The sequence below is a fragment of the Sinohyriopsis cumingii genome, unplaced genomic scaffold (assembly GCF_028554795.1).
Source record: "Sinohyriopsis cumingii isolate HCF-2022 unplaced genomic scaffold, ASM2855479v2 utg000624l, whole genome shotgun sequence".
NCBI classification, from domain to species: domain Eukaryota; kingdom Metazoa; phylum Mollusca; class Bivalvia; order Unionida; family Unionidae; genus Sinohyriopsis; species Sinohyriopsis cumingii.
The window spans coordinates 3376499-3395035 of record NW_028315919.1 but is presented as its reverse complement, the minus strand read 5'-3'; the positions used below and the strand labels follow the sequence as shown (position 1 = coordinate 3395035).

The 18537-nt window shown below is 34.1% G+C and overlaps 1 protein-coding gene across 2 annotated transcripts; it reads right to left on the bottom strand.

Moving 5' to 3' along the window:
* LOC149773623 (parkin coregulated gene protein-like) lies at nt 1-18317 on the bottom strand. 2 transcript variants are annotated; one of them, XM_089946369.1, is made up of 5 exons: nt 18088-18317; nt 14442-14576; nt 7527-7698; nt 6783-6932; nt 1-1803 (listed from the first exon to the last, which is right to left on the bottom strand). In XM_089946369.1, exons 1-5 carry the CDS (start codon nt 18157-18159, stop codon nt 1643-1645), a joined length of 690 nt encoding a protein of 229 aa, XP_089802495.1. In that variant the 5' UTR covers nt 18160-18317; the 3' UTR covers nt 1-1642. The 2 variants fall into 2 exon arrangements, with proteins under 2 accessions (XP_089802495.1, XP_089802494.1); XM_089946368.1 differs by having other exon boundaries at nt 18034-18315.
* Nucleotides 18318-18537: the final 220 nt, after the last annotated feature.

Below are 18537 nucleotides of genomic sequence, written 5' to 3'. Positions count from 1 at the left end.
TTTTAAAAATAGACATATTTCATTTTATTATACCACAAAGTTAAGATTGATGAAGAAACATCATAAAGTCTTTATCACAATGTTCTGCTCATTATCGGGTTATTACATTCTTTGTATAAGAGACAGTATTTATTGCAAAGCACTGGACGAAATCTTGTAGAATTATCACAGATATGTTAAGTGATGCTCCTTCAGTCAATCAAACCAGCAAGGCTCAAATTTACAAAACCTCTGAGAATAAATCTGCAATACACAACTATGATTTATGACACAAAATGTGCAGACAGTTTAATTCTTTTCTTGAACACAAATATTATGTGACAGTGTTAACCAGGTTGGTTCTGTGTCATTACAAATTACACTGGACAACACAATGTACATTGACATATTTAACAAATCAACTCACTATTAACCCATTTTGGGAAATGAAGTCTAAAAAATAAGTAATTCAAAGTAATCAGCTTGGAGAATTGTACAACTTTATTAAAACTTAAATGCATATGTGTCTTGTTCTTTTAGAATAATTATTGGATTTTTAAGTGATGCTGAGAACACGAGGTTAGCTTAAATTTCTAAAGGATAAGAAACATGATAAATAATGAACTTAAATTTTGATTTTGTGCCCTAAGACACAAGTGATATAACCTTCATGAGTGGGTTAATATTCAATTTTTGAAGCATATATTATGAATCAGATTACAATCTAATCCTCTTTCAGATTCACATATATGTGTGGATTAAACTAAAACCCCTCTCATAACACCACTCCACCTCAAATGAAAAGATGGGTAGACAGTATGATGTAAGATACTATGGCATCTCTTGACTCTCTTGATTGACAAAAGCCTTAAGAAATGAGGAGAGAGACATTTTACAAGGGGAGGGGCACTGCACGAGTATGTCTTCTAATTTATATCACACATAATGTCATGTTTGTATAAATCCAGGAGATGATTGTTAAAAAGAATCTATATCTTTGCCTTTCCTATTTCTGTGTCAACCGCAATGCAACATACAAAACTATCTACACAGATGAAACAGAGTTCTAGTGTTAAATTCAACTTACTAATATTCCTTATATGACTGATCAAACACTTCAATTATGAATATTTACGTAGGGTTGTTTAAAAAATATAGGTAGCAAACAAGATATGCTATACATTTTTCACGACAGAAATTGTTGCAAGAAAACGACACTTGGTGACATGGTTTATTTCAAATACAGTATCAATGAAGGAACAAATAGAAAACAACAATGGATAAAAAAAAGATTGTTCTTTTTCCTACGAAAAAAATGTAACAGTGTTTGGTGGTTTGCACTAAGGTGGGTAGAGGATGAACTGTTACTAAGGCACTAATTATACCTGTGCTCTACTGGTTTAGAAAAGAAATATTAAGACTGTTTAGTATATCAAACTGCTTGTTTTGTTTGATATACCCACCAACTTGCTAAGTCCTAGCTGGAACGACTGTTAAAAAAAAATTTGGATTATGAAAAAGGCTACATTTGGCTTTATAATCTTCTACTACATCATGCTTAGCCTTTTTGATGACCAAATATTAATAAAGTGTGTAATTACATGTATATACATTGTCCATCCTATGTACATGTTCTTTTTTTTTACAACATGGTTAATAGTCCTCAATTCAGCATGCAGGATTCATATGTGGGAACCATGTATTTAATGTTGATAAAGGCATCCTCTCCACCATGTCTCTCAAAGGCTTCTAATGTCTCCTGAATGAGGTCTCCAATGTTTTCACGCTTCTGTTGGCTGTAGTCAATACCATCACCTGAGTTCACTACAAAAAGAAGAAAAGTGTTGGTATCATGCAATATTTGTGAAGTTCATTGGAAATTAGAGCTGTGTTCATAACAATAATAATAATAATAATGAGGACTTTGTATAGCGCCTAATCTTTAGAAGCTCTAAGTGCTTTAAAACATTAGACAACACCTATAAGATAAAAAACATATAATGCTATGATTACAAAAACAAACACCATAAAATTAGAAAACATTAAAAAACATGCTGAGAATATTTAAGGTAGGAAACATTATTAGGTCTTTTAAGTTTGTTTGCAGTCGAAATAAGTGAGTTTTGAGAGCCCTCTTGAATGTGATCACTGTGTCTTTGTGTCTAAGTTCAGTGGGCAATTCATTCCATGTTGCTGGGCCCTGGTATGCAAAAGAACGCTGTCCATATGACTTTGTTTTCATAGTGGGAATATACGATTGTCAGAAATGGAGCATAAGTATCTTGATGGTGTGTACACATGGGTGAGGTTGGATAGGTATGTCAGATAGGTCATAAGACATGGATACCTCGCTGCCCTCTATGCCTGAATAGGCAGTGCAAGTAAAAAAGTAATACCTCTGGCAGAATTTATACATGTATGTAAGAGCATGCAAAAAGATGCTCATAATGAATAAAGCAGGGGGAATTACTTTTTGTTTTTAAATCATTTGCGATGACTAAAATGAGCTGCACATATTCATTTGATGTCAAGTTAAGGTGCATATCATATTTTAAATGCCATGAGATGAGCTGCATACACAAAAATCAGATATATTCTAGACAAAGAACACAAGGGACATAACTCTGTAAAACTTGTTAAAGCCTGTCAACAAAACAATATACACATCTTCACCTCATGTCAGTATGTAAAAGGGTTCAGGGGGATTCATTATATATGTAGCCATCTTGAAAATCTTGTGATCACTAGTATAGATTTGGGATTTCACTACTAAATGTAATTCGTCTGGTTTAAATATCAATCCGACTATACAAAATGGCCACAATGGAGGCCATCTTGAAAATGTTAGTGCTCTTTCTCTTGAATGAATGGTTGTATTAACATGGGGTTTCAGTTGAAATATTTCTTGTGACATGCAATTGTTCAAGATGAAAATGGCATTGATATGATCTTATGAAATGGCTGCCACTGAGATCATTTTTAAAATCTTGTTATTGCTACTCTTTCTGAAAAGATGCTCATTTTCACATGGGGTTTCAACAAAAACACATCTTGCAATTTGTAGCAGTCCCAAAGGAATAAAAGCATCAACATGACCTCTCTGTATGGCAACCACAGCATCCATCATAAAAGTTTAATTACAGCTACTTTTCCAAAATGAATGTTCTTATCAATATACTGCAATATGTAGTTCATCCTAAAGGGATACTGATCTAACCTTCAAAACTGCTGCCTTGGCAGCCATCCTGAAAATCTGGATTTGCCAATTTCTCATAAAAAGATGGTTGTGTCAACATGGGGTTTTCACTTACACACAATAACAAACACAAACAACATCTAGTTCTGGTATTGAACAAAAATTATTATAATTTGTCACCCCCTGTGCCTCCAACATGGCAATCATAATGACCATCACAAGGATCTTGTTATTACTTCTTACAAACATGGCTGATGTTTGGACTGTACTTATATTATTAGCATGTTAACTATCTATATAAGAATTATTTTTTACCAAACTGGTATGTTAATTTTCTCTAGAGTGTCATGGATGGTTTCTATACTTGGCAGTTAACAAGAACAATTTAAGGTGGTATGAAAAAGACTTCTCATGAATTCCTGCAAATTGCTTTTGGCCAGCAGCATGAAAGTCCCTCTGAGGGATTTTTATTTATGTTTGGGAAAGGAGAGCAATAAAGAAGCTGTATAAATTCCTGAATAATTAACTACTTCATTGTTTTTGTGCTTTATATCTCTAACTCAAGCTTTTAAGTTAGTAATGTTTGCATAGCTTTCTCTTTTCTACCTTCAGTCTTTTCAATACTTTTATCAGTAATGACTTTGTGTTTTATATGTCATTTATTTTACAAGCCAATCTGAAACTAATGCTTTTTCATTTAAAGACGTGATTTATTCAATTCTGATCACTAGTGCTTTTATCTATTAGTTAAATGATATATACATATCTAAATACCATTTCTTTTTGTATCTGGCGAAATTTGTGACATCAGCAACACAAATCATCTATTTTTCTGATTTTCTGCCAGGATCACAGCATTGAAATTACTATGGTTGATAGTTTTTCATATACATGTGTCTCTGGATAGTGTCTGCATAAGCTTTATATTTTCACCTACAGGAAACAGAGCTCTTAGAGGTAAACAAAGCAAAACATTAACATTATACATCTCATAATTAATTATTCATCATTCAAGAATCAACTATTAACTTCTTACTTAATCTTAAAAAATATTTAGAAAATTCCAGTCTTCTCCATGTACTTAAATATTTAGGTTTGAACTTAAATGTCTATGTGATTAAAAAAAATGTTTTTCAAAATTTATTTCTATACAGAGGGTGGCAATATTTTCTGTTACTAACATAGGAAAGATGATGCTGGAAAAATGGTCCTATATTGTGAATATTTGTTAATTTTTCTATATAAAAGCTAATTATGTGAAACTATATTGCCATATGATGATTTTGTTGTTGTCTGGACTAAGACAATATGGGATTTTCATCCCCTGTATTCCTTTTGTTTTACTATAATATAATTATTTCAAAAATACTTTTTTATTTAAACAAAATTCTTGTCATTTCAAAATGTGTCCAAGTCTTGATGGCAACATATATAAGTACCATCTAAAAAAATAATGAAATTTGACATAAGGGTATTTTGATTTTTTTTCTTCTCAAGATCTTTTAATAAATAAATCACTTATTACTGCAGCAAATGTGTAATACAAGCCACGTTAATTATTTAATGTGTTATTGCTGAGAAACACAAATACTGTCTAGCTGGAAGTATAATTTATCTGAGTATAAGAATCATCTTTTGAATTATTCATCGACAAAATATTGATTTACTCTGTTCCTGGAAATTAAGGTCAACATGTTTTCTTATTATCGATCTCTAGCCAAGTACTTTATCGAACAGTTAACATTACTTATAAGAATTATTGTGTGCACATAATAATCAATCCCTACAGGAAGAAAATACATGCATAGTGTAATTTACAAAGAATCATTTGCATGTAATTTATTTTCATATATCTTTAGAGTGTGTGAAAATAATGAGCATAAACTCTTATGAAAGAGTATGAGAAATGATCTGACTATATAATAGTATTCCAAGCTGCACAATTACTGTGGTCTCAATTTGTGTACGTAGGCAGATAAAAACTGTTTTGTTTACAGTAATGTGCACCCTTCGTTCCTTTATGGAATGCATTATTAAATTGCCACTTAAACTAAAAAGAGGTTATTACTACAGGGGGTAACAAATTTTATAAAAGTTAGTTTACCCAGGGTAAGCTGACTGTAAAAATGAACTTGCCCTTGGGGTATTCAAGCTTGCCCAAAAATATAAGAACAAAATATTGTAACTATGGTATGAGAAAATACGTGTGTGTGATTTGGATTTTTAACATAGCTTTAAAAAAATTTCAGTCATATCGCTACAATGTCTACAGTGTGGCAGTTTATAGTGATTTCTAGCACTGGAGCCTCATGCAACAGACACGTAGCATGATGTCCCGCCCAGTCACATTATCCTGACACCAGGTCGACCAGTCCTAACACTAACCTCTTCATGCTGAGCGCCAAGAGAGGCAGCTGTTAGTACCATTTTTGTTAAGTCTTTGGTATGACTCAGCCGGGGATTGAACCCACGACCTCCTACATCTGAGGCGGATGCTCTAACCACTAGGCAACTGGAGTGGTCTGGTATGAGAAACATAGCAAAATGGAATACAGGATGTTTAATGGAGATCACATTATATTTTTTTTTACAAATACAGAACCTCTGTCATGTTATTTTTGGTTGCATCTTAAAACAATATGTTAATAATTATAGTTTTCAAATAAGATATGTATAAATAGTACATGTAGAAAGATATTTAGATGAGGAAATAAAAGAAGGTTAGAATGCCAATATAGTTAAAAGATCAAAGATATATACATGTATAAATATAGATAAATGGATAGATAAATATGGGTTTTGAAAATGACTATATTTTAAGGGTAAAGACTTTAAACTGAAATATTAAACTACCAAGAACACAACTGTGTTAACTTAATTTTAATCATTTTTTTTATATCTATGTTCCACTTAAAGTTCCATTAATTATGCCTAATTTTGAATCAAATTCATTAAGAAAAAAAAAAAAACCAGATTCCTGAATCCAGTTTAAATAAATTCTCTATTTGTTTTTTTTCTGGGGAGTGTTGTGCCCACTCACATGCCTGACTGATTCCACATTGTACAATTTTCACCTTGAAATTGGTAACTTGCATCTAAACAATCTTTGACAAGCCAACTTTTATGATTTGAGAGCACCAACGTTTGTATACATTGCTTACAAGCTTTTGGTTGGATAGACAAAATAAGTATGTGACCACCCCACAATTTAACGAACATACATGGGACAATGAAGCTCAGCTGAAACTGAGATTTATATACAAAACACCACTTTAATTGATAATGTTTTTGGAATCCTTTCTTATTTAAGTAGTACACAAGTGTGATATCCTTTCATGATGTTACTCAAAGCATATGCAGAATCAAAGGCATCTTTCCATATGTTACTGATATTGTTGAAATGTTTTTGAAAAAGCACAAGCCTATTTCATCATTTGAAAAACAGAATAATACATCTGAGCTCAATTTACATTAAGTTTTTGACACTTGTAATGATTTCTAGGTATGGCATCAACAGATTCCAAAAGACTGATATCCTTCAACAAATTTTGTAAATTTCATATTATGAAATATATTTTCATCTGAAATCACATACTTCTTTACTTACAGTTCTTATTTTTGAAGATATTGAGAATTGGAAGAATCTGTCTATAGTATGGAACTAGGGCTTCTCCCACCATATCTGCAGACACTACCAAATGCTGCAAAACTTTCAGTGTCGTACACACAACCTGGTGATTCCTTGTGTTCAGAGCATCTGAAGATAAAAGTAACAGAGTAAATCATGATATTAACACGTCAAGTAATATACTGTACTACAATGACTACATTTGACATGAACTGCATCAATATTTACCCATCCATCATTCCAGATTAATATAACAGCTAGCCAAGCCTTTGAAATTAAGGTATTTTAAATCACAGCATTTTTCAGCAATAAATTTGTAAAAAATAAAATAAAAAAGCAAATGTTTATGACAGCTGACATTATTATACAAAATTATAAGTGAATTGTAAAAGTCAGTTTTCTTGTGAAACTCGCAAATATTATCATTAAATCTGATAAAGTGTAGGATGTGAACAAAAAATACATCATTTCTCATCTGGATGGCCATCAATGTACAAAAGTCATCCTGCTACCTAAATCTGAAACTATCTGGGTCAAGACAGAATGGCATCGGAGCATTTGCCTTGTACAAATGCATTCAGAATTTAAATCATTGCAGCCAAATGTCCATAAAATAAAGTTAAGGTTTTTCACACTTGAATAAATATGCTCCAACAGAATTTGATAATGTAAAAATTGTATAGAAATATGTAAATTATAAACTTGTACATGTAATTTGCTTACTTTTGATTGGGATAATAAGCTGAGGAATAACAGGTAAGATCTTTGAGCCTCCATGCTCCAACATATCATGGACACCTTGCCTGGCAAAGAACTCGTATGGGTGTGTTGTTTCACAGAGACCATCAAAGAACAAGGGCAGATAGTGGTGGTAATCTAGTTTCTCTATTTCCACCTGAAACAATAAAACACATGATTCCTAAATTTAAAAAAAAAATTGTTCTAACTTAAACATTCTCAAATGAGGAAAGAAGACATTGGTAAATGGGAACTTATTATCTCATACTACAAATACTGATAATCATGAAATTAAGTATCTATGTTTAGCAATATATGCTTTTTCATCATGGATTTATTATCTCTGAATAAGTCAATGCCAGATTTTACAGATATGATACAACTATTCAGAAAGCCTGTATGTATGCAATGTCAGGCATGACATTTTGACTTAGTAAGCTGCCAAATTGGTCTGTTATTATTATTATTATTATTTTGCTGTCTTTTTTAAAAGCATGATGTATCTCTATTAGCTCAAGCTGGAGTTGCAATAATGCACAAGCAAGTGACAGGTACTACATTCTAATTTCATTTCTGAGATGTCCATTTTGCTGGATTTTTTATTCTCCAAGGTTTGCAAACTGTAATGTACACAAAAAAGGAAGGCTATGCAAAGTTTCCAGCAGAACTATCCAGCCACTAAATACTCCAGCCTGAGCAGAATTGCCCATACAAAGTTATCCTGTCTGGAATACACAATCAAGATTGTCGTATCTGACTTTTGTTCTTGGAGGAAAGAATCAGTGTATGTGTGTGTGTGTGTGTGTGGGGTATTATATGGCACCTCAGCTCAAAAGTGAATATATAGTGCCAACAAAATGTTATGTTTCAAAAATATAAAAAAGAACTGCAACAAAAATTAAGACAAAGCCTTCCAAACTGATGTATAAATAAGCCAAGATAATATATAAAGCATAATGATATAAAATTTGTATAAAATAACAGATCAAGGTTACACATTTAAAACCCTTCAAACATGATTACAATTTCTTTCATAAACATTATCTCCTTACAAATTCCAAAATTATCTATGGTGATACATCCTGTTTCATGGGGTGGAAATTAATACATTTGACAAAAATGTACTCCACAGCCAGTGGACATTGGCTGAAGACACTCTGAATTTGCAAGGATCAAAAGAGTTTTGGAGATATTTTAATTTTGATAATGACAGTGTTGATTTGGGAAAGGAAAATTTTGCAATGTTTCCAATGATGAAGTTTGCTGTGAGGGCGAATCTGTATGCCAAAAGGTGGAATGAAGTTGGTTTCTGAATGTACAAGGTTTGGTACTTGGGCCTAAACACTACATTTATATGTGTGAATAGATGGATTAGAGAAAAAAGTTTGCCATTGGACAAATCATCTGGAGGTAGGATTTACATGCTGACCTATACACAATCGAGTCATAGTCAAATTTTGATCTTACTTATGACCTATATAGCCAGTGCAAGACCTTCCAACCAGCACCCCAATCTGTGTTTGCCATGACTAAATCAAGAGCTTTCTTATGTTTGTTCCCAAGTGATCTATTTGTGGAAGAAAAGTTCTTTACTGATAAAAATTGGGCTTTAAAAATATGCTCTCTTCCACAACTGGAACAAGACAAATGTCAAGACAGAGCTTTGGTTCATCATGGATATGATCTAATCAGCAATGCATAGTTTTCTAGTCTGAATAGCTGAACCCATTTTCTTCTGCCCATTTCTGAACTTGGTTTATGCTAAACCTTAGTTGATTTTTTAACTGTATTTATACTGAACTTCATCAACATGCAACTAGCAGTGATTTCCTGGATTAAGGCATTTTACTACGTTGTTCATTTTTATATTGTATAGGGTGCCAGACAATATGCTGCCCCGAGGTATGTCAATTTCATGAGGTTAGCTTTCATTCTGAAGTTTCTATTTTTCAAACAAATGGAGATAAAGTTAGGCAGGCATTCCCTAAGACCATTAGTTTGAATAGGTAATTCATTATTCCATATTTTTATTTGGTGTCAAAAGCTTTCTCAAAGTCAATAAAGATGGCAATTATATGTTCTTTCCTTATGAAAGCAACTACATGTATATATTCAGATGTTTGGTTGTCGGATTGGCATTTAAATGGTGAAGGACCTTTTTCCATTCCCTGATAGCAGATTCTTTTGCATGTATCATCAAACCCTGGCTTGTTGGCACATTTAGGAATCATTTAATCCCAGCAATATCCTGGAGTATCTTTGTAAATAGGAGTATTCAATCCACTACACTTTCAAAATGATCAGCTATTACACTTACCTTACAAAGGGATTTAAATGTTTCCCAATCTGATTTGTTAAATTTCCATCTCTGTCCAAGTCCATGAGGTTTGGGAATATTGCTTCTTAAATATACTGGATGATGGTCAGAACCATATAGGCTATCACCAACTCTCATGAGAAGTCAAGTAAAAAGCAATGGACTGCAGATAGTTAAACCTAATGACAAGTAGGATCCTATGGCAGGATGTGGGTATGAATACGACTTGTCATGAAAAAGGCAATAATTATGTTTTAAAACAAAGCCTTCTGTCTTCTTCCCTCTTGACCGATCCGGTGGCCTAGTGTTTAGAACATCCACCTTCCACGGTCATGGGTTCAATCCCCGGTCGAGTCACACCAATGACTTATAAAAATGGTACAAACAGCTACCTCACTTGGTGCTCAGCATTAAGAGGTTAGTGTTAGGACTGGTCAGCCTGGCATCAGGATGATGTGACTGGGATGGACATCATGCTACATGTCTGCGGCATGATGCCCCAGTGCTAGACATCACTATAAACTGTCACACTGCAGACATCGTAGCAATATGACTTAAAAACTGTTAATGCTACATTAAAAATCCAAATCAAACACACATTCTTCCCTCTTTCATCTATGTCTTTACAGCCCCAGAGCGTACGGTAGCTGTTTCAGCTGCCAACAAAAGAAACAAGGTACTGGCAACCATTCAATAAGATGGTTATGATCATATTGATATTACTGGAGTGCTTGGAGGGAGAAATAATGAACAAAGTGAAAGAGTTTTATGTGGCATCACATGAATGACTATGGTCTATTAAGTGTTTATTTGGCTGTGATGAGTCATTATTTTTTTTTATGATGGACACTTTTCCAGCAGTCATATCATTATTTCTTGAAAAGCTGCTGTACATGAATTTTTAGTCTATTCTATCATTTTCTTTTAAAAGAGTTTACAAAGAGCAACTAGATCATGTTCTGTAAGCAGAAGACTAATTTCATCAATTCTTTCTTTAAGCAATGGCAGTTTCATTGCATTATGATGTCAGACATTTTTATGAACATGGTGGACATCCTGAACTTTCTGGGAGATTTTCCTGGTGTGATACCAGGGGACTCTCCAGTGTCCATACTCTTTAGAATACCAACTTATTAAAAAACTTCATAGGATTGTCAGATCCTTTGCAAAGTCTAGAAGGAGAGTTGAGAAGCTGTACTCACTGGGAAGCCTAGCAGGAGTGTTAAGAATCCCTTGCAGTACACTAATTCTGCCATTGGTTTTCTGATCCTTCCTTAGGCTGGATTTTGTCGATTTCTGGTTTGCAGCATGTTCTACTTACTAGCTAGTTACACTCATTATTTGATCTATCTACTTCACAGTCAGTTTGTGTAGTTGCTAGTATGGGTACTGGAGGCATGAGGACTGTGAATATGGCTTGATCTTTGGACCATGTAATAATATACGTCTGTTTGCATACAGACAGCATTTATGAAAGATTTTTCTCCACTCCAGCTGCACTTGCATATGATTTGTGAGCTGCTTAAGTGGAGCTGTGGCTCCACATATTTCCTGGCCCCAGGAAAGTTCATGCCTTTCTCCTGTTTGACTCACTGGATCTCCATTTCTTGTTTCAATTTTGGGTATGAGAACTGTTCTGCCTGGCAATTCATACAAGAGATTTTCTATGAGCAGGACAATCCATCCTGCATTACTCATGCCTACACCTGGGAGAGACTGGTTTCCTCTTGCAGCAATCGTTGTAGTGGGCATATTACTGGCAGATAAAACACCCCAAAGGATTGGTATAATGAATAATCAGTCACCTGTGCTCCCCATTCACCTCAGAGCCCATTACAAAGGAACATATTATGTAAATTTAATGCATTTCTTATGGTAGAGCTACATAAGGTGATACACTCAAGCAAAGTATACACTTTACTCAATTGGCCCTTGCTACCACCCTCAGGGGCTATGTCTTTTGTACTGTTTGGTCATCAATATTATGTTGATAAATCACCAAGGTTACTTTTAAACTTGATGATAAAAACTTCAAATGAATACTGTTCACATAGCCCTAAAGCTTGTTCTGATGACCCGCATTATCAGACCATGTCCCTCTGACCACACGTCTAGCTGAAGTTGAGATCCAAAGGCAACCTCCCACCTCTCCTCTACACAACTATCAAGAACCTCCTCTACATAACTATCAAGAACCTCTCCTCCAACTACACTGAGATGCAAGCCAGTATAGCAAACACGTTGTCTCCACTCTTTCACCTCTCCCCAACAGGGGATGCAAGATGCTATGGCAAACAGATTGTCTCTGCTCTGTCACTTACAACATGCAATGAGGATGCCTTTTCAACAACCCTATACCCACTGGGGGTTATCTCAAAGACACATAAACAGAGCAAACTGTGTATTACTAGTACTCCCATTGTAGTCCCACTTTCAAATTCAAATTTTTAAATAAACCAATTATTTGAAGTATGGTTTGTAGCTGTATCAACAATTCTAGAAATACAATCCATAATGAGGATTTGACAAAGTAAATGAAATATATAAGGATGAAGGTGGTTTGCTTCAACTCTCTCATTTTGGGTAGAAGGCAACACACATTATGCACATAAATAAAAGATCCCCTTGTACTTGATTAAAAAAAGCTTGTTTTGTTGGATTTTAATGGTACTTTTAAAATAGTATTGGTTATATCTTGCTCAGGTAATGGGAGCTAAGTGCCTTTCTCAAGGACACACCAAGGCTATGGACCTTTTTTTTTTTTTTTTTTTTTATTAACCCCGTAATAGGTTGACCAATGGGTCGGGGAACCATCCCAGGGTCACCTTACAATCAAACATTTCTGGTTATCAGATAATCTAGGGATAATAAATATAATCTACAGAGAAAGTAAAAAAGAAAACACACACACACACACACACACACACACGCATATACACATGCATATGGCACACAATCTAGGTGACATGGCCTTTGTGATATTACAATATTTTGTTCCTGTTTACCATCAAGACAGAGACAAGTTAAATGTTCATTGTTGAGGTCCATTTTTGAAGAAATTGGTCCTCTTTTTTATTTACCTTAGCATTGTATTTTTCAATGTTCTTATGCATTGCAAGTATTTGCTTGAAGGCAAAAATAGAAGGATTTTTCATATTGAATCTGCAAGTATAAATATAATATTTTGCCAAAATAAGCAGAAAATTACCCAAACTGTCCAGTTGTTCACTTCCTAAAAATGTTTCTTTTTTGGACAGATGTACAATATTTGGGCAAAAAGGTGCAAAATCTTCAATAAAACGGTACCAAAACTGTGAAGTAATACTGCAGTCATAAAAGAGATGCTCAATACTTTCAGTTTCACTCTTACAGAAAGTACATTTGTTGTCATCAAATATGTTAATTCTTTTAAGAAAATCATTAGTAGCGATTATTCTATGGATTAATTTAAAGTTAAAAGAGATCAACTTGGTATGCTTGGTACAGCGTTTTGCCCGGCTGTATATATCAGACCACTCCTCACTACTTATATTTTTATTAAATACTTGCATCCAAGCTTCTTGCTTCGCAGTGTGTTGCCTTTTAGTTTCCTGTAAAAGATCTTTGTAAACATACTTGAGTGAATCTTGTTTTCGCAAGTTCGTTATTTTATCCTCCTGCTTATCAAAATTATTATGTACTAGATGGTTTTTTATGGCATCTTTCCATGCTTTAGGAATTCTGGATATTAAGGAGAAGTATTTCAAGAAATCATCGCTTCCAGTTTTTTGCTTTATTATCTCAAAAGGTATTAAATTACCGTGGTCATCTACTAGATCGTTCAGAATTTCAAAACCAGCTTCTGTCCAGGATTTGTATTGATAAATCATTTTAGGGGGGACAAAATTTAAAATACTCATGGATAGATACTCGTTAGGACTTTGCGGTTCTTCTTTCCATTTAGATACTGCCAAAATTACATCTCTCCAAAAACTGTTTTTAATGAACTTACTAAATTCTTCTAATTTCCTTCTCCCTAAATTCCAAATATCCTTTTTATTTCTGAGTATAGTTGTATTGACTAAGTTCTGCCACGTTCCATCTTCCTTTTCCAGCAATCTTTTAACCCATCTTATCTTAATATACCTAATGAATGAAAATATGTGTATCATATTTAGTCCTCCCTCGTTTTCAAGGCTATGGACCTGGCCTGGTGTCTAGGGCAGGTGCTGAACCCATGACTCTTGGATTACGAGTCTTGTGTTCTGCCAAGAGGTCTACCATGGCTGAGACTTAAATTCAGTTATATATACTGTAGGCTAGAGTGAAAACACTTTGTGTGGGTTTACAATTTCTTGCTTTATGAAGAACAATTCAGCACAAACAATTCATGGATGGAAAACTTTAAATTATATTTCAATTTGTTCATTTTTTCTTAATTCTTGGATATTTGTCTTAATTCTTGGATACTGGTAATAACAAATTTGAGATTGTAAAACATGGATTCTAACTCTTATACACAAAAAATGAATACCCAGCAAAACATATGAGTTACAGTTTTCCAAAAAAAGCATTGCTAATTTTGAAGTTTCTGTACCAATTACCTTCCATGCAATTTTGTTTCCTTTGGTATCATGTTCCAATGCAATGGGAAAATCTCCTCTTTCATAGAATTTCCTGAATGCTGTTGGTCCTGCTTTCCTAGGCTTGAATGCACCAGCAGCTGGGGGACCTGCAACCTGAATAAAATGCAGGATTTAAGATATATGGTTGTTCATATGGTCTAATGGCAAAAAGAAAACAAATTAAGATAGAGCTCAGTTCTTAAAGGCTGATGAACAACTAAATTGGACATGCAGAAAATGTTTAAAAAAAGACTAATGCAATATCAAAAATATATGCTGACAAATTTGTAATATTGTCAAATGTTGTAAAAGGTATCAACTATGGAATTCTATGTAGAATGAAAATGCCTTTAATCTCTGGCCTTTTGGAGTATGTTTCAGTTAGACTTTTTAACAAATATTTCATTGCTTTATTATAATAAAATTTTCTCACAAGATTTTCTTAGGAGATCAGTTTGAACAAAAAGACTGAAACTCTTGGTGTAAAGTTAAAAAGATATATGTAGAAAGATCAAGATTGTCTTAAAATTGATACCTAATTTAAACATAGCTGATGAGTCACTAACTCCTTGTTATGGAGTAAAGGGATTAGTTGTTGTTGTTGTTGTTGTAGGGTTTAATGCCATTTTTCAGCACAAGATAGGCTATGCATGGCAGCCAGTATCAATGGTGGAGGAAGAACCTGAAGAAAAAATCCCAGACGAACCACCAAACCATGAAAAGTTACTGGCAAGCTTTCTCACATACCCACATTGGCCATGCCCGAGACTCAATCCCATGCAGACAGAGATGAGATGGCAGTGATCTGTAACGGTGAGTGCTTTTGACCACTCTGCCACTCACGGCCCTGGGATTAGATGAATAATTAGGTAGATAATTGTATCTCTGACCTTTATTGCATAAAGAATAGTCCAATCAATACTCTCAATCAGCTTTGCTTTTACTTCTCGCACATATAGATTACGAAAACTGAATGGTGGACCATCACTATAACATTTTTAATCTTGTTCATATCGCAGATTTTAATTACAGTTTATTACAGTCATTCATTTCAGAATAACTTTCTGTTTCTTATTTATAAAAGAATTGTAGAAAATAAAAGGATTCATAAAGGACCAGCAATTAAACTGCACCAAAAAATCTATTAAATTTTACTCTTAATGCAAGCTTGTAGTTTTCAAAATAAAAAAGATTGAGTATTTTGCATAATTTTCCTACTTTCAGTCATTTGGCCCCAGAGGTTTTTGTCGTTTTTGCCTGAAATGTGCGTAGGAAAGACATTTGGGGGACTATTTCTGAATACATCGTAATACATTGGCTTTCAACAGATTTTCCATGAGACTAATGCCTAGTTGTATTAGAAACGTCATTTTCCATTGGTTATTTTGCTTGCGCATGAGCAGAAGGGTAAAAGTTAGAGTTCTTTTTTTGTTTTTTCTTTTTTTTTCTTAATGGACCCATCATTTTCATATGGAGACCACAATTTATTCCAAATGCCCACCTTATCCTAGTTTTTGCACAGATTCACCTGTCTGTGTGCAGTTAAGACTGGTATGCCTTAGATCTGAGGCCAAAAGGTCTAAAATCCGGACACAAAATTGCATTCCGATCTCGAGCGAATTTTGGGTGAAAAAAAAACAGGTCCAAAAAATGAGGTTTTCCTCTCTGTATTTTGTAGTGCAACTAGAATTTCCAGATTATTTGATATCATTTTAGAGCTATATCTGTCTGCTTTTTTTTAATACCACCACGTTGGTGTATCTTAAATGACCTAGTAGCTGCAGAGCTTGGAAGTAGGGTACAGCCTCATCACGCCTACAGACGGGATCGGGGCTGAATCGGTTAATAATTTTTAACAACTTTTTCCAGCAAAAGTTATATATATATGACAATCTTTTAAAAATGCAGTACATTTAATACTTATACCAGAACAATGGCACTAGGTAAATTATATCAGAATGAACTGACCCAGGGCAAACTAGATTCAGGATGAAATGACCCACAGTGCAAAGTGGAATTATTACAAAATGACCCAGGTGCTATAAAACTTATAACCTCCAAATAAAAATTAACAAGAGAGAGAGAGAGAGGTGGGGGGTATGGCCAATCAGATTTAGTTATCAATATTATTTTTACTGAGCATTTTAAAATATAATGATGAGAGTATATATACAAAAATAAATCAAATATAAAGATAAAGCAGGTGCAAAAGTACAGGTCATACAAGTCATGCAAGCATTCAGTACTAACCAGTTCAGTAATGGGTATAATTTTAACAAAAGGTTATATTATACATACCTTTACTTGGTAATTATTCACTTAATTATTATCTTCACACATAACATTAATTTATGAAATCTTTATATATATGCCCCATAAATTACATATTGCAAAAGCAATGTTAAAGTATGTGGAAATGTTTTGGACGAGGTCAGCCCAAAGGTGTGATCCAGTACAAACCAGACTAAATGTTGCGCACTGCAATGTCACAACAAAAGCTGAAGAAGTTCAAACAAATGTTATTTGTTATGACAGACCTGGCTTCCTCATTCAGTGACCCCGTTTAGCACCCAGCCACTATTGTAAAAGTCCATAACGATCAACAATTTTCATCTACAAGCTTTTTCAGGACATTTAAGGTGTAGAGCATGCAATAATCTAGACCGATAAATGAACCCCACAAATCTGTGTTAATAATGATTGACGATGTTGTGGGTTTGATGTCACCTCTTCATTAAAACATGCAATTTTGCTGCATGCAAATCATTCCGGAACAAACCCGGACACACTTTAGACACTACCGGTAATTGGTAATAGCCATATCAAGCGTGAAATTCAAAATGGCCATAGGACAGATGGTTGTACTATTTCAGGTGGATTTACAAGTCACCAAACATATGATTTGCTCAGGAAATATAATCTACATGTCACCAAAAGAACCCTTCAGCTGACGGTAGCTGCACAGCCATGAGAAATACCATCAAGTGTATAAAATATACATCGATGTGTGCAGCCAAATCTATATGCAGATAATTTCAGCTTTTAATGAAAAAGTGATATCAGCCCCTAACCCAAAAATCAATGTCATCTCAGGTGAAGAGTTGATTTATTGGCCTAGCAATAATCAGGATTTAATAGACTTTGGTTAAACTTTATTAGTATTAAATCTTAAAGCAACAATTAATATTTAATTTAATTTGTGTAAATGCACACTGACATACACTTCAGTAAACTACATTAATTATTTTAATTAATGATTACAAGTGAAAAAGCAACAATTACAACAAAAATATGGACAACAATGACCACAAAGTAACCTTTGTTTGAGTGAACCTCTTCATTTTTAAAAATAATTTCTGAGTTTGTGAACTGATCTGTTATGCTCAGTTGTGTTTGACTCTTTTCCAAACAATTTACTGGGGGGGGGGGGGGGGGCGGGCAACTAATTATACAATTCCCGGAGTCATATTTGGTGTCTTTCAAGGGATGTTCACATTAAATTTAGTATTAATGAATCGAGTTAGATATATATGAAAATCAACAAATGGTGCTGCATTCAAGGTATCCTTACCTTTGCATTTGGCATGTAGGATTGAATGGTAAAAGCTGGATCTTGTTCTTTTACCTTTTTGTACCCATATTTCTCCTTCTTCTCTGTTTTGGGATTCTCAAACAATAGAGTTTTTCCAGTAGACATCTTGCTGTCTATTTTATGAGTGGCACCAGAACCTTTCAAAGGTATAAGCTAGCAATAACACTTTTTTTCTAATCTGCTTATCTTAGGTATGGTAGTAAAATAACACTGACGAGGCTACTAGCAACAGTTATGGTAGTTTAGCAACCCCAATGCTTTAAAGCCCGGATGTTAGTATTTACGTATTGGTTGCCGATGGTGACGGTTTGCATTTCCGGTCATTTTCTGGACTGGTTTAGAACGTATAAGTATCTGTAATGGAAATTATGATCTTTTATATGTTTATAGAAAGACTATTCTTTCTTGTCTGGTTCGGTTCCAGATTTATTTTATATCTTTGTCGAGAGTAAAATTTGCGTACCAGGCAATGTCATTCGGAAA

Bases quoted from the DNA above. Each gene is read 5' to 3' on its own strand.
- LOC149773623 (XM_089946368.1), bottom strand. From the start codon at position 18,159: ATGTCTACTGGAAAAACTCTATTGTTTGAGAATCCCAAAACAGAGAAG. The intron at 7,699-14,441 runs GTAATTGGTACA...TTATTGTTTCAG, and splicing joins GAAACAAAATTGCATGGAAG to GTGGAAATAGAGAAACTAGA. The intron at 1,804-6,782 runs GTAAGTAAAGAA...TTCTTTTTGTAG, and splicing joins TATCTTCAAAAATAAGAACT to TGAACTCAGGTGATGGTATT.